Source organism: Alligator sinensis, unplaced genomic scaffold, assembly GCF_000455745.1.
Source record: "Alligator sinensis unplaced genomic scaffold, ASM45574v1 scaffold809_1, whole genome shotgun sequence".
NCBI classification, from domain to species: Eukaryota; Metazoa; Chordata; order Crocodylia; family Alligatoridae; genus Alligator; species Alligator sinensis.
The window spans coordinates 736,775-752,546 of NW_005841956.1; the positions used below are offsets into that span (position 1 = coordinate 736,775).

At 48.7% G+C, this 15,772-nt stretch overlaps 1 protein-coding gene across 1 annotated transcript in view; it reads left to right on the plus strand.

The window, feature by feature from the left end:
- Window positions 1-15,766, plus strand: part of EFNB1 (ephrin B1) — a 47,420-nt gene extending 31,654 nt beyond the window's left edge. Inside the window, exons 3-5 of the mRNA XM_006020495.2 lie at window positions 5,676-5,768; window positions 12,643-12,771; window positions 14,183-15,766. Coding sequence (XP_006020557.1) covers window positions 5,676-5,768; window positions 12,643-12,771; window positions 14,183-14,571 — 611 coding nt within the window. The 3' untranslated portion in view covers window positions 14,572-15,766. The remainder of the gene's footprint in view (window positions 1-5,675; window positions 5,769-12,642; window positions 12,772-14,182) is intronic.
- The last annotated feature ends 6 nt before the right edge of the window (window positions 15,767-15,772 follow it).

A 15,772-nucleotide genomic window follows, 5' to 3' on the forward strand; every position in this document is an offset into this window, starting at 1 on the left:
GAAAGGGCCTGCACAGGGCCCTTTCCGGCTGTTAGAAGCCAAAAGAGAGGGAAAATATTGAGCATTTGGATCCTCCTTGCCGCCAATCAGTACATTAATACCCCCAGCATGAATCAAATGGTAGGGTTTAGCTATTTCTCTGCTCAGGGGACATATGCAAGCTCTGTCAATGAACCCCTACTCTACTCACAATTCTGTATTAGCCAGGTATTTCTACTAAATAGATTAGCAGTTCTGTAGGCAACAGCATTGAGTTTCTAGTTTCCTTTCCAGGTCTGAGGTTTTACATTCCATTAATATGGAAGTCTCCAACAGCTCTCAAGGCCTAGTGCGGGACTCCCCTTGACCTCAAGCATAGTGGGTTTCAATAGAAGATGCTTCTACTCTCCTAGTCCTTCAGATGAAAGAATAAATTCCTAGGGAATTGATAAGGCTATCAGACAATGCTCAAAGGGTGAGGTCCTGCCAGGCTTGGCTTGATCAGACTTTGCCGTTGCTAATTATGGAACTCTGCCAGCTGGAGCAGAAAGTATGGCAGTGTGTGGTACTAATTCACCATCAACTTCAGAGTAGATAGGCTGTTCTGATTTGAGTTTGGGCACTACCACTGTTACGGTAGAAAGGGGTGGTGGGAACGTTCATCATGCCAGGGCTGTTCAAAAGTATTATGCTGTTAAGGAAGAATGTTTTTTTTGATTTTTGATTTACAAGATTAATATCTTGTAATATGTCCATCAAAGTAGGACCAGCTGCCATATCCAGATAGCCTGTAGTCCGTGCTTGATCTCCTTGCATGGGATTCTTGTAATGTCAGGGATGTGCGTGGTGGTCTTTGTACATGAAACTGCTTTAGAACTGTGCTCTCTGGCATTGCCATCTTCTTTTTCCTTCTGGAGCAGGTGCCTCCAGGCAGGAAACAGATTGGGGCCCTGGGGGGTGCACCTTTCAATCCTTAAGTTGTGTGGAGTTGGAGGAGGTGCCACCGGCTTTGTCCAATACCCACCAGTCCTTTAAACATCAGTAATTATCCTGTCTTCCCACAATCGAGGGGCAGCTTGGGCTTTGCGGTTCAGATGATTACAAGGAGACCAAATACTTCTGTTTCTGAGAACAAATGACTGACTCCCCGCAGCTCACTGAGACCAAGGTGGTACAGGGGACTTATTGTGGATCTGCTCGTCTTCCTGATGCCATGTGCCTTATTGGAGCTTGTGTTGCACCTGAGTGGAATAGAGCATGCTACTGCCTGTGGGTTATATCTTCTAATAGCCATAACCCAAATGGCAGCATAGTCAGTGAGACAAGACAATAATTCAGCATGAGAATAAGAGTAAATGTGCAGCTGGGGCTAAAATGGCAATAGTGATACTTTAGAAAATTTGAAGATCAAGGACTTGGTTTGAATTTACATGAAGGTGGATAGGAGGATGAACAGGACCCCATTTCTCTTCTCACTCCAGAGCTGCTGCTTGTTCTGAGTGGAATTGTCTCTTGAAGACACATCTGTGAAGGGAATGGGTTCATGGCCAGACTGAGAGCTGGGAATGATTGACACGGTTCTCAAAGGGGAAATTTCCCCTGCTCTCTTCCCATCCAGTTGTTGACAGTGCTTTTAAAACTAATGGTCTGCGAACTGTAGACATGTAAGGAAATACGACTTCACTCAGTGAAGTCTGTAAAAACTGGCCTGTGAAACTGCTGCCATGGGAGGGCCATGAAGTCATCCTGTGGCTGGCTAACTTTGATCACTACAACCATTTGTAGTCATTTCATACAAAGGGCTTGTATACATGTGAAGGTTTCCAGCAATAGAGCTCTTGCACTTTGAATTCACACCCTACTTTAATCCCAGTTAACTTGTCTGCGTAGGCCAGCCATAGGGTAATAGATTGCCAACTTCAGAGCATCAGCAAATTTCAGTAGGTTTAGGAGCCAGTCCCTTCCTCAAGGCACCACAGTTAAACAACCCTGTCCATTTGTATAAGATCATTATTAGGAAAGAAACACTGCCCCTCCCCATACCTATCTAACAGAAACAAATTAGGTTCATAACAGTAAAGATTCTCTTGTTGTGTGATGGCTTTGTTCCAGTCAGCCATCTGTCACTTCTTGTCTCTTCCCCTTAATATAAGACTTGACTGGTTGTGCTACAGAGTAATGGAAGGGATGGGGCTTTGCAGGTAACATGAAACTCCTCTTTGGTGAGTAGGGGATAGAAGTTAGCTCTGCTGCCCTGGCCAAATTCCATTTTACACATCATTGTCTCCAGAAGGTTATTCACGAGGCTTCAGCATTCCTTACTGCAAACCCTGTCCTACATTGCTGGGTCTCTCCCCACGTGAGCAGGTTCTCCTGAGCATTCGTACTTCTGAAAGCAGTTTTGCTTTTTACTGTAGTAGTGCTCTATAGCTAACCAAATAAGGTAAGCTCCTGCTCTGTGAGCGAGGGGTTTGGGCTGCCTTCTCTTACCTACTCCACTGTTCCTTCCACTTCCCCCCCGCCCCACCAAAAAAAGTACATGGTGAAGCTTTCATTGCAGTACTGCTGACTGTCTGAACCAAGAATAGAGCCCTGAAATGTAGGTTGCAAATTCACCTCTGACTGATGTTTTGTGCAGAACTTAAATTAACTGCTCTGGGGCTGGGTGGATAGCGATTTGTCTTTTGCTGATGGGACATCTTCTGCTGGAATATTTAGGTTTTTGAAGAAGTGTTGAGTCCAAAAAGCAAGTAGATCCTCTGCCTGCAGTTCTCCCTTCTGATGGGGTTCTCATGCACTTCTGAAGCTCTTCAAAAGGTGCACCCAGAAGAAGAGGGTTCTGTGACTGATTTGGCACTGTATCCAAAGAGTAGCCAAGACAATGTTGGTGCTGTGCATGGAAGGATTAACCCTTCATAGCTTCAGGAGCTGGGATCTATGTGGAGTGGAGAGGTCAGAAGTGAGGAGACAGATAGACCCTTCAAGCAGGGTGGAGTTTCCAGATACAATTAGATTAGTCTGGCTTTTGACTGCCTGTTTGGTCCCATAACCATAGTTGTAACTAGTGGTAATCTCACTGGTTTTAGTCAGAAAGTGCCCCCAGCTCTGTCTGCCAGAGGGATGGAAAGGCAAAGGTGGGAAGAACCAAGTCAAAAGGATTCTGTCTAGGAGAGTACGTCCCACCCACGGCACACCACTCCTGGGAGGTCAAGATTATCCTGGGGCATCACATTAAATTCAGAAAGACATAGCTGTTTGTCTCCCTCCGTAATTACGTGGTGCTTGTTAGGCATGTATACAGTCTAACCAATCTCCTAACCGCATACGACCCCCCAGTCCTGGCTACGGAGCAGGCGGGTTCGTCAGAGCTATCCCCAGTCATGGGAGAGGGCTCACAGACATGTTGCTGTGTTGTTTTCTGCTCAGTAACAGCAGGAGATGCATGGCTTGCAACGCTCCCACAGGACCAGGACTAAAAACTGAGCACTCCCCTCACCCCCTTTCTCCCCTCCCTCGCCCCCAAAGTGAGTTTAACTGACTTCTGCCCTGCAATTACAGCCATTCAAACCCACTGGGGCTCTGAGTTTACATTCTTTACTGAGGCACACTGTGTAATTATATATGTATAATGTGCTGCACATGCATAAGTGTTCCTATCGTATGCTCCAAGGAGCGGGGGGATTAGAATTTCTTGCTTCCGTTGACTTGGAGATGAAGCATTTGGGAGTGGGGGATGCATTTTTACCTTCCCAAATATGGTCTTTTTACAGTGGCTTCTGCATTGCTGTGTGCTGGGAAGCATCCACTCTCCCTGTGACTTTCCTTGGCAACAGTGTTGTATTGCAGGAAGTAATTCCTTCCTGCACTATGACTTACATCTTGCATGCAATGCAGAGCAAAACATAACCAGCATCATTTTGTTCTTGCTCATAAATACAGCTCCTGATGCTTTCCTTATTTTGTGCTATGGCAGTTCCTGGAGGGACGAACTGCAATTGTGGCCTCCTCGCACTATACAATATACAAATGCTTTGGGAAGTTTCTGTCCCCGTTTTACAAAAGGTTTAAATGATTTGCCCAAGGTCACACAGGAAAGCTGTGTTGGAGTCAGGGACTGAAGCTGGTTCTCCTGCATCAAAGTGCAGTGCCATACACATGTGAGCATTTTTCCACAGTAGCTTGTCCCCCACCCCCTTCCCTAAACAGGACGGCCTAGCAGCTTAGTGGCACAACCTGTGACCCTCAGATAAGCATTCCTAGGGCTGTCAGGCTTTGGTCTTTGGAATGCAAAGCTGAGGCCAGTACAGTACTGCACGCCATGGTGCATTATAAGGGTGTGCATACACCCCCTGCTGTGCCCTTTGTCTGCTGCATGTGCTTGGAATAATGCTGCAGAGATGGTACAGTGGTCTCCTTCAGCCGTACTAGAAGGAGCAGAGCGAGTCAGTCAGCTTCTGGACAAAGCAACACACATTTCAACATCTGAACTCAGTTACTGTTTCAGCTGCATCTCTTTGGAGGAATTGGAGTAATGTGGCAAGAAGTCCACAGGCCTCCCTCCCATCTGTGAGAAGGCTGTGGTCCATCCATCAACTGCCATGGCTTTTCTGAGTAGAAGCAGTCCCTTAAGTACTAGGCTAGTGCCCTAGGCTGCTCAGAAAGTCATTAACCAGTCCAAAGAGGGGGAGGGCGACAGGTTGGTGAAAAGAACATTTCATGTTTTGTCCTCATGAGGTTAACAAGCTCCCTATTAAGGGGAGACAAAAGGGTGGAGAGAATCTCTCAGTTTTATGGCTTGGAAAGTTCAGCCTCCAGAGCATTCCTCTCCTCCGGTGCCCCGGCTGCCTCTCTACAGCTTTTATCCCCATTGTGCCATGGCTGTGGAGTGGGAGCTTTGGCCTTTGTCAGGCTCTGCCTCTCTCTTTCCTTTGGAGTACAATCTAATTAGCAGCTCAGCAACCAGTTCAAGCATCAGGGTAACCATTTTAATGGGCTGGAGGTTTATAAGTGAATAGAATTGGGGGGGGTGGAGCAGTCAGGATTTGGGGAAGACTGGAGAAGACCAGAGTGCAGTGTATTGAACAACATTTACCATGTGCTCAGGGCTGCAGAATGGGGAAGGCCACTGATATCCTGACCTCAGACTATGAGTGGGCAGGGGTGTGAGAACATGGGGAAAAACATGCACCCCAGGGAAGAAATGGAAGCACTCTTTGTGGGGCCCACATAATACTATCCCATAACCTAACTGGGTCCTGGAGGAGGTTTACCTGATAATTTATGAAGTTCTTTTCTGTTAAAAGTCCTTCTGTTACTCAACAATGCTTCTAAGCAAGATTCTGTGATAGGAATATTAGAAGCCTTCTGGTTTTCCTTGAGATGCTCCTAAATAGGTATTCAGAAGTGAGGAACCACAGAATGGAGGTCCGCAGCACTGCATCCCTCCCCTGAAGACATACAAAGAAACCACCACATAGGCCTCCACACACTTGGTGCTACATAAAACATCATCTTTAAATTGCTCCCCATTCCTATAGACTGGCTCAATACCAAACAGATCCCAGTAACTAAACCACTCTTAAAGGGAAGCTTGGGCTACCTCCCAAGGCTTTTCTAGGGGGACCCCCTTTTGCCTTCTTGAAGACCCTTCCATGTTTCACAACTGCTTGTTAACAGTCATTTCTTTTTTCCTGCAGCCACTTCCAATGGGACTCTGGATGGCCTGGAGAACAGAGAAGGCGGGGTCTGCCAGACACGGTCCATGAAGATTGTCATGAAAGTAGGGCAGGGTGAGTCACTCAATGCTTAGCGGAGTTCCCCCATCGGCTATCAAATCAGCATCCAAATGTGCTATGGTTACACAGCCTCTTTAAAATCCAACTCTGCTGAAGTGCACTGTTCAGTCCTCTATGGGAGCTTGACAGAGTGCTATTGTGAGAGCAGGGCCAAAGCTCACAAAGGAGTCTCGTTTAGGAACTGAGCTGGCAGGAAGGAAGGCTTTGTCTTTCCGCTGAGTTCTGTCTCAGTTGTGATGCTTTGGGGGGGAGGTGCTAATTTGCTGTCTTCGTTCAAGGTCATTAACTTGATTGATTTTTATAATAAATACTGAGGTCCTTGCACACACATAGCTCATAAGGTGCTGTAAAACACAATCTGTGGTGGTGTAGCTGCTGGGTGCCCCAAGCTTTGCTTCAGATATGCTCAAAGAGGGCAGTTCTATGAAGTCCCCTTTCTTCCAGCTGTGATCATGCTTCTTCCTCAAATGATTTAAATGCCATTTGGATCTGGAAGAGGCTTAAACCATGTGAGATTAACACCCAGTCATAGTTTAGGATTCTGAAGCATTCATGGGATTGGCCAGTCAGGCCCCCAAGGAGGAGTGATTTCCTCTTCTCCCCCCCCGCCCCCACCAAATTATTAAGCATCCATTTTAAGCTTTCCCACAATGGGACCATCTTGACAAACAAAGTTACACTGAGTTTGAACTTATCGTCAAACTGCCTCAGTATTAACTTTGGTGCTGATGCTCTGTTGGTGTCTGAACAATTTTGTATAAAAGCCCCTTCTTCCCACTGCAGGCTCCAGTAGGAATATGAATGATTAAATGATTAATTGTTTAACTCAGGGGTTGTCAACTGGGGACATGAGTACCCCCAGGGGTACTTGAGAAGGCCCTAGGGGGTATGCATGGGTGGGTGGAGACAGAGCACTGCCACGCACCATCCCATGCTGCTGCACAGGTGGTGCGTGCTTGGGTGGGCGCAGGGGGTGGGGGAAGCTCATATATGGTGTCTGCTGCCACTGCATTCGGCTGCATCCTCCCTTCCCTCCCCACCCACTCTGCATCCAGCTGTGGGGGGTACACTGATCCAAAAAGTTTGAAAACCCCTGGCTTAACTGATCAGCTCAATGATGACCGGTTATAGCTTACCAGTTACCGTTTGGCATCGGGTGGAGTCCGGCAGGGAAGCCCTGCCATGCCCCAGCAAAAACCAGAAGGTGGCAGGGGGGAGGGAGAGACAGAGAAAGGAGTGAGGAAGAAGGGAAGGGGAGAGGAAGGGGGGACTAATGCCTAATAGCTAGGCTACATGGATCCCGTGGCAGGGGCCTTTCCAGAGCCCCTGTTCTCATTGCACCTTGTTCTCATAATGCTGAATGCATCTATTTATCCCCAACTTGGTTTGAGGACTGGGCCAGAAACTAGCTGTGCCTATGAGATCAGTGGACTGTGGAGATGATTGAAGCTTCCATGGTCTGCAGTTGGGCCCAGCTGAGTCCTCGGCCCTCCTCCATGCAGTACATCAGAGGATGCCCTCTTGCCCACTGCTTGTTGAACAAGCCTGGATTTGTACTGCCAGTCACCCTAGGAATAGCTGCAGATCTGTGACCAGTGCTGATCTGAACTATTCTTGGCAAAATGTCCAGTCTGTGAAGCAGACACTATACTCAAGTCTGAATACTTCCAATTTGAAATAGGTGCAGAACTTTCTACGAGAAAATCCAAAAGACTTCCTCCTTCTCTTTACCCTCCTGCTTATAAATTTCATAGATTTAAATTTCATAGACATTCAGGCTGGAAGGGATCCCGGAGGATCATCAAGTCCAGCCCCCTGTCCAGGGGCGGGAAGTCAGCAGGGATCATAGAATCCCAATAAGATAAACATCCAAAAGTGTCTTGAAGGCATTCAAAGTAGGTGCTTGAACCACTTCTGGCAGCAATCTATTCCAAACCTTGGGGGCTTGGACAGTAAAGAAGTTCTTCCTTATGTCCAGCCTGAAATGGTTGCAGAGGAGCTTGTGACCATTTGATCTTGTCATCCCTTGGGGCGCTCTGGTGAACAGACATTCCCCTAGATCCTGGTGACCACCCCTAATAAACTTATAGGTGGCCACCAGATCACCCCTGAGCCTGTGCTTTTCCAGGCTGAAGAGTCCCATGGCTCTCAGCCTCTCATCATAAGATCTGTTATCCTGACCTCTGATCATGCACATAGCTCTTCTCTGGACTCTTTCAAACTTCTCCGCATCCTTTTTGAATTGTGGAGCCCAAAACTGGACGCAGTACTCCAGCTGCGGCCTCACCAAGGCCAAGTACAATGGGAGAGCTCAGGATCAGGTGCTTCCCCCCCATAATAACATGAACCAGAGACTTCTTGGAAGAGACGTAGGCAGCTTGTCAGTAGTCTAAGAAACACTCCCATGTTGCATAAAAGGAACTCCTTGCAGGCACTGGGGATTACAGATCCTATAAACCAGGTTGCCTGGGGTAAATACTGCACTCGAGCTGTAGTTTTATGCAGGGCCTCCTCCAGGCATCCATGTGCTACAGACAGCAGATATAGCCCAAACCTTGGAAGTTCAGGCCTCTGACTTTAAGGTACCTTCACCCCTCCCTGAGTTAATAGTAACACTGCACCTGTCCACACAAGGGATTCCACATCCTGGAGCATTCACAAAATGAACTGTACATTGTATTTTACAACAAAATGCATGTATTGGGGACCCTCATCATAGGCTGTTCCTCTCAGAGCCCTGCTCTCAATTAGCTCTCCTTTGAGCAGCCCCCTTCTTGCTCTGCAGATGCTGTCAGTCTGTCATTTTGTGGTCCTCCTGTACCCCTCCTGTGAGACGGGTGGGGGAGTCGTTTCTCCATTTGTACAAACAAAGTTCACCTTCTGTGCTGTGATACTCTGGAAATGATGTAATTACTGCTTCGAGCAAATGGCACTTCTGGAGCTGCAACCCCATTCCAGGAGGTGCCAGCCTTTGACTTTCCCTGACCTTTCCCAGTGCACTCTGGGATTCTGTGAGCGGTCATGGCTCCTGCTCGGGAAGGGGGCAGCTGTGGGAACAAGGCCTAGGTGCTGAATTCTTCATGACATCTGATGCTTCCTTTGGAAATGTCCCTAGAGCTTGGAGCTGTAGTGCAGCCATAACCTGTCTTACTCTTTTAATTGTACACTGCCAGGTAATTTTTTCTGATGGGCAGAGCTCTCCTAAAGTTTCCTGTCCCCAGGCTGTGGAGTTCTGGCCTCCAGGGCTGCTGCAGGCTGGACTTCAGCCACCTCCCTAGCTGCCGAGCTCAGGGTGGCTGCTTTTTATTAGTTTGTTTTGCTCTGTTGGGGCCAATATTTATAGTAAACTAGAGGAATAGCAGGGCAGCCCTGAAATATGCAATTCCCTTCGCATTCCCTTAGCTGCCCTTGCTAGAAATTTCCTCAGGCCCAGTACTGGAGCAAAGGAGGAACTTCCTGAACAACCACCAAAGAGAAAATGCTTCTTTTCCCAGTACTGAAATGCTCCAGACTTGCAGTGTTGCCATACTCTTTCCATGTGGCTTCTCATCGCTTCCACCCCATCCCACTCATAAAGTCAGCTCCTGATCACAGCTACCATCCTCTGTCTCAGAGAGCTCACACACTCAATTGAAACATAGGTGGAGGTGAACAGCAGTAGACTGGTAAGGGTAGCAGAAGACTTGTTAGGTCCATGGGTTTTGTTCTGTTTCTGGTTGCTATGGTTCTGTTGCCTGTGATGTTAACGCTCCTTTGAGGAGAGGACTTGGCTTTGATGTTGCCATTTCAGTCACTCTTGTGGGGTGGCTGCTTTCCCCTTCTGCACATGTCACACTTCCCAGACCTGAGGATACGGTGACAGAAAGTGCTCATCTCTGAGGCTGCTGTTGGTTTCTAACATTTGGGCATGTCCCACACCTGAATTTGGTCTGCTTGTTTGCAGAGTCACAGCTGAAGAGCAGAGGAAGTGTGTTGGTGTCTTCCCCTGCCTTTACGATGGTCGCTTTAGAGTGTGCAAACAGAATAGAGGGCCAGGAAAGAAGGGTGAGGGGGGGGTACAACTGCCACCAGGCAGCTGGGGTGAAGCCAGCTTGCCTGTACACCAGTCTCCACTGACGTTTAACAGACCAAGCACTTGCTGAATAGGACTGGCCCCAAGTAAGCCATCTCATTGTGCCCTTGTAGTTGCCTTCCTGTTCTGTGACATTTCCACACTGCCATAGGGAACACCTTGCATTGTTGGTCAATGAAAAGCAAATGTGCTCAGGGTAATGGACGTTGGGTCTGATGTATTCTCCCAGTAGTAACCACAACTGGTTCCTTTTTGCACGAAACTCACAAGTGTGCTGCACTTCACAGCTAGACTAGGCTGGGGGTGGAAGGGCACATGTTAGCTCCTTTCCTGGCTGCAAGATGGCAGCCAAAACTATCCGGCTTTGAGCAATTGCTCCTAGAGCCCACGTGGAAACATTATAAGACTATATGTCTGATGGAGCTGTCCAAGTTGTGCTGAGACCTTAAAGTACAGTTCCAGAGCACTGAGGCCCAGCAGCTTCCCCTCACTGGTTGACACTGAATTTGTTGCGTTTTCCAGTAGGAAGATTTTGGCTTTTTCTTTCTTATTCCTTTAGGATTCAAACTACTTGTGCTTTGCTTTTTATTTATTTATCCAAGCATTACTGCTAATGGAGACATTTCTTATCCAACATCCATGACTTTTGCAGGCAGAGCAGGATTTCCTATCTACCAATCCAAGAGCAATGTTGAAATTCCTCCTAGCTAGAGCCATTCAGGTAACAAGCTTGAAGCAGGAAGGCTGCCTCTGAAGCATGCAACCCTTGTCACTGACATGAGGGTCACTCCTCACGGAGACTGGACATTCAGTAATGTAGTGCAAAAGCACATGAGCCTTTGACCTACGGTGGAATATTACACAAATGTTGCCTGTGATATCCACAGTTCTCATGCTTTTACTACTGCCTCCCCATTGAGTGCAGTTGCCTTGTTCTTGTGTGCACAGCTCAGCTCTCACCTGTGATTGTCATTGGTCATCTCCTGCTGGCTTTCTGTTCAGAACCTGCACTCCATTGATCCCATTTCCCTGTAAAAGAAGTGTCTTTGTGCCTACTCCAGTTCTGCCTCCTATGCTGAGGCTGCACAACCTCCCTGTCCTCCATCAAACCTTGCCTTTTAGTCATGGTCCCTCAAATGCTAATCTTTAGAGTGAATGCTACTCAAAATCAGTGGCATTAAATGCCAGAGCTGCCTTGGCATTCCCCATGTCATCACAGCAGCCCTACAATCTGATTTCAGCTCTGTGCTTCTTCCTCCCATTGCCTGGCATTCCCCTAGCTTTGTCTGCCATTCTCCACAGTCTAAGCTCCTCAGGACAGGGGTTGTGCTTTCTACTATTGTTATGTCTTGCAGCATGCTGTTCAAATGTAGGATATGTGAAATGAAGCTGGCTGCAGGCTGCACTTCAAATGAAAAGCCTCCATTTCTGGCAGCAGCTCATGAAAATCTCACTCTCTGCTCTATGCACCCTCCCATGTTCTGTCTCTTCCCAAAGAGCTCTGTGCTGTTTCCCTCAGCATCCATTTGCTGACCCTCAGAATTTGTATAACTGGGCTAGCTTCTGGAAGCTGGGAATTTGCAGGACATCTATTGGCTTGCAGTTGCACCCCAGGAGGAGAGGGCTTGCAGGCTGAGTTCAGGAGCAATGCTTGCAGCTGTACCGCTAGTATCTTCCATTAAAAACAAACCAGGCTGAGTGCTTGCTCTCAGAAAACACAGTTGGGCCGGGAGTCTTCCCTTCAAGCGTGTAATGTAGTGAGGAAGCAGCAGCATGGGAAGCCTCCCTCCTGCCTGTTCACAGGGCACCATTTTCTAATCCATATTGCAGTAGTACTAAATAACCCCAGTCAGGATCGGAGCCCCATTGTACTACACACAACAGAAGACAGAGTTGTTGTCTCTGAGCTTGCCCAGTAATTTAAGAGAAGATCAACTCTTGAATAACAAGTGAGGAGGGAAGAGATAGGATCATGTGGTCACACGGGTTAGTGACATGTAGGCCGTGGTCCTGATGGGGCTCTGAATTATCGTAGTTTTAAATCAGATCTCTTTCCTCAATGTGCAGTTCAGCAGTTGTCAGCAGGTGTTGCATTAGAGGCGAGGCTTGTGGAGGAAACGGTAGTGGCCTTACTGATTAATTCAGGGAAGCATTCCCTGCATGCGGGGTTATGTGGAGGAAACCACAGGGACTCCGAATGACTATGTCAAATATAGGGCTTAACCTCATAACCATCACACATCCTCTAATTAGAGGGAATTGTTGTGAATACATATTGAAATTGGGACCTGTACCTGGCTCCTAGCTTGTTGGTAGGAGAGGAGAAAAGGCAAGGTTCTGGGTCAGGCTCTCAGCCCCTGCTCATTGGAAGGAGAGAGAGGCCTTGTGTCATTTGGGTTCTCCCTGTCTTTCTCTGGCTGGGCAGCCTTACGCATGGCACTCTGGAGCTGGGGAGCATGATAATCAGGGAGCATATTAAAAAGGTGCCCTGATGGGGTAGGGAGATGGGCCAGTGTCACAGCACCCATCTGCCGCCTGTCCCTCTCCCTGCCAATGCAGGTGCAGTGCTGATCACAACTCCAGCACACTTGTGCAAATGCTGGGTGCTGCCCCACAGCTGTGGGGAGCACATAGTGCTGCAGCACTTTTGCAAACAGTGTTGGGCAAGGGTCCTCAGTGCCAGGGGGAAGGTGCAGTTCAGAGCAGTAAGTGCTGGGAAAAGAGTGGCTGCCCTCAACGTTTTAATTCAGGGTCCAGACTTAGATTTCTCATCCAGCTTCTCCTTCCCTTTCACAGATCCGAATGCTGTGATCCCAGAGCAGCTGACAACCAGTCGGCCCAGCAAGGAATCGGACAACACGATGAAAGTTGTCACACAGAGTCCACGCAACAAGGTCCCTGTGATAGAAGAACCTGGGAAGCCAGGTAATTGTTCAGAGCAAGCTAGGGAAGTGGGGGACTAACTCTAGAATAACTATGTTCACGGAGCCAGAGGGGTGTTGTATTAGATCTGCTATGGATAGAACAGAAGGGAGTCTCACTCTTTTGGCAAAGCTTTCAAGGGACCCTGCTTTAAAGTCAGGGACTTGGATCCAGTATTTGTTGGGTCTCTGTAAGAGCCTCCTGCAAACTTCACCAGCCAGGGATCACTCACCCTCCATTTCCTGAAGTCACTGCTCAACTTCTGGAACTGGACTGTGGACAGAAGCTCCCAGAGCCCTGTTCAGTTCCTCAGTGCCTTTGGCAGTATCCTAGGAGGAGGAGTGTGGCTTTTCTGCCCTCTTTGTTTTTCTTCTGTTTACTGAAGCAGAATAGAGGGCTTGGGAGATGGAGATTGCTGGGATGTTTAAGCTGAACCTATGTGAGAGCTCTTTGAAAGTGGTTTCCTGAGTTCCTGACCCTGCTGAGAGGGAGAAGCAAAATCAGATGAAGTGGGGAAAAGCTGCTCCATTTCTCCACCTCTGATACAGACAGGCCAAACAGTCTCCCTTCAGGGGCCTGGGGCAGCCTTGGCCTGGGGTCAGAGAGAGGTGGGGGGTCAGTAACAGGATATAGCAGGTCTGCACAGGCTTCACAACCCACTTCCATTAGAGCACTCGAATATGCAGAGGGGGAGCAGGGACCCCTGGGGTTTGTTCTGATTATAGACTGGATAGGAACAGTTTTCTGTCTCCAGTCCAATCAGGGGCTGTGAGAGGATAAAGCACAAAATTGGGGTGAGGAGAGGATGAGCTGTGGGATCTTGTTTGTGAGTGTCCAGGATTCCTCCCAGATGTTGCCATACTGAAAGGGGCCAAAGGGGTATGGGATCATTGGTGTGGGGAGTCCAGCATATGCAAAGGGGTGGGTGGGACAGTGTAGACACCTCAGCAAGAGTATGTAGGTATACCGGCAGAGTATCTGTTTGTCTACTATCTGGAGTTGGTGGCTCAGATGCTCCCACTAATCAGATTGCTGCCCATACCATTTTAGCAGCCCAGCCCATCCAAAGCAAGCTGACAACCAGCTTGAGGCAGTGAGGATGCAGATGCTGCAGAAGGGGACCCTTGCAGGGGTTGCCAGCTGCTTGGTGTGTCAGAACTTGGGAGTGGTATGGATACCAGGCCCCTACATTGATCCTCGAGCCATAATCCCTAGGACAGAACCTCCTTTCCCCAATGCTGCCAGAGGAGCTGGAGAACCCCTTGCCCTCTGCATGCTGGTTTTCCTTCTTCAATGGGGGAACATGCACTTTGAAGGGAGACCTGTCAGTCCCCTGAGCCCATGGGATGATGGGATTTGAGCTCCACAAAATTAATTTAACAACTATTTTTCTTTCCCCCTTCCCTCATCCCAGGTTCTGTTAACCAGGATGGCAAGGAAACTCAAGGTCCCAGTGATGGATTCTTCAGCTCCAAGGTAGCAGTATTTGCTGCCATCGGTGCTGGCTGTGTTATCTTCATCCTCATCATCATCTTCCTCGTTGTCCTCCTGATCAAGATTCGCAAGCGGCACCGGAAGCACACCCAGCAGCGGGCAGCGGCTTTGTCACTCAGTACCTTGGCCAGCCCAAAGTGCAGCGGTAACGCAGGCTCAGAACCCAGCGATATCATCATCCCCTTACGGACTACAGAAAACAACTACTGCCCTCACTACGAGAAGGTGAGCGGGGACTATGGGCACCCCGTCTACATCGTCCAGGAGATGCCCCCCCAGAGCCCAGCCAACATCTACTACAAGGTCTGAGGAGCAGCCTCAGCTACCCACCAATGCAAGAGCACTAGAGAGCTGAGGGCCCTGGGGGCAGCTGCTGGCGCTCCCCACCAGTGTGCTCGCTCCATGAGGGAAGAAGTGAATCAAATCCCATGGCAAGACAAGGGGAGCGCAAGGGTCTCACACCAGATAGTGGATCACTCACTCGCACGCTCTCTCTGTTCTCCCTTTGTATTTAGTTTTGTAGTTCTCAGCTTTTGTAATCCCAAGACTTGAGGGTGAGCCTTTAGCATCCTCCTCTGCTGCTTCAGACTGCATCCTGGCTCTGTTATCCATCCGGCCGTGATGCGGCCCTAGCGCGTGCAGCACCCAGCGTGCGTGGGCTTCGTGCCTTTCCTCACTCTCGGACACCACTGGTGACACCAGAAGACTCCACTCCTGCTTTGTTTTTTGGGATTTTCCCTTTCAGCTTCCTCATCTATATTTTATTACATTGAATATTCTTGTGTTTGGGGGCTGTGCCCTGGGTGGCTTAGGTCCAGAATGGTCCTGGGAAGTCGGATGAACTTGGGGGCCACAGAAAAGAGCCTCCTACTCGGTGTGGAAAGGAGCAGCTTGGGGAGGCAGCCTTTGCCGAGGCACAGCGAGGATGCAGAGACCGTGCAGGGAGGAAGCTGACAAACCCGACTTACTTATTATTATTATTATTTTAATTTTTGTAATGTTTTTATTTTTGTGAATTTTTGGTGGGACTCTGAGCCGCCACCCTCAGCCATCTGGCACACTCCCCTCCCCTCTGTGCCCCACCTGCCGTGGTGGGGCCTCCTGGCCACAGAACACGGACTCATGCCTTCTGCTGTCGTTGCCATCCTAAACTTTTTGTGTTCACAGTTCGTAGCCGTTGACTCTTGTTTTAGTCTCTTTAAAAAAAAAAAGAAAAGAAAAAAAAATGTATGATGTCTTGAACGGTCAGTATGTGTGAGAGGGCTCTGCCTCCCCCACACAGAGCCAGCAGCCTCCTGTCCTTCCACCACGTGGTGACTCTTCTGAGCCCTCTCCCCCCTAGAAAAGGTGCGTCTTCTCCCCTGTGTGCATCCCGCCTGATCTCATTCCCTAGGATGGAGAGTGGCCGGGCTGGTTTCTTCAAAAGCAAGGGGAAGGTAGATTCACAGATGCTAGGGTTGGAAAGGACCTCAACAGATCATTGAGTCCAACCCCCTGCCTAGGCAGGAAA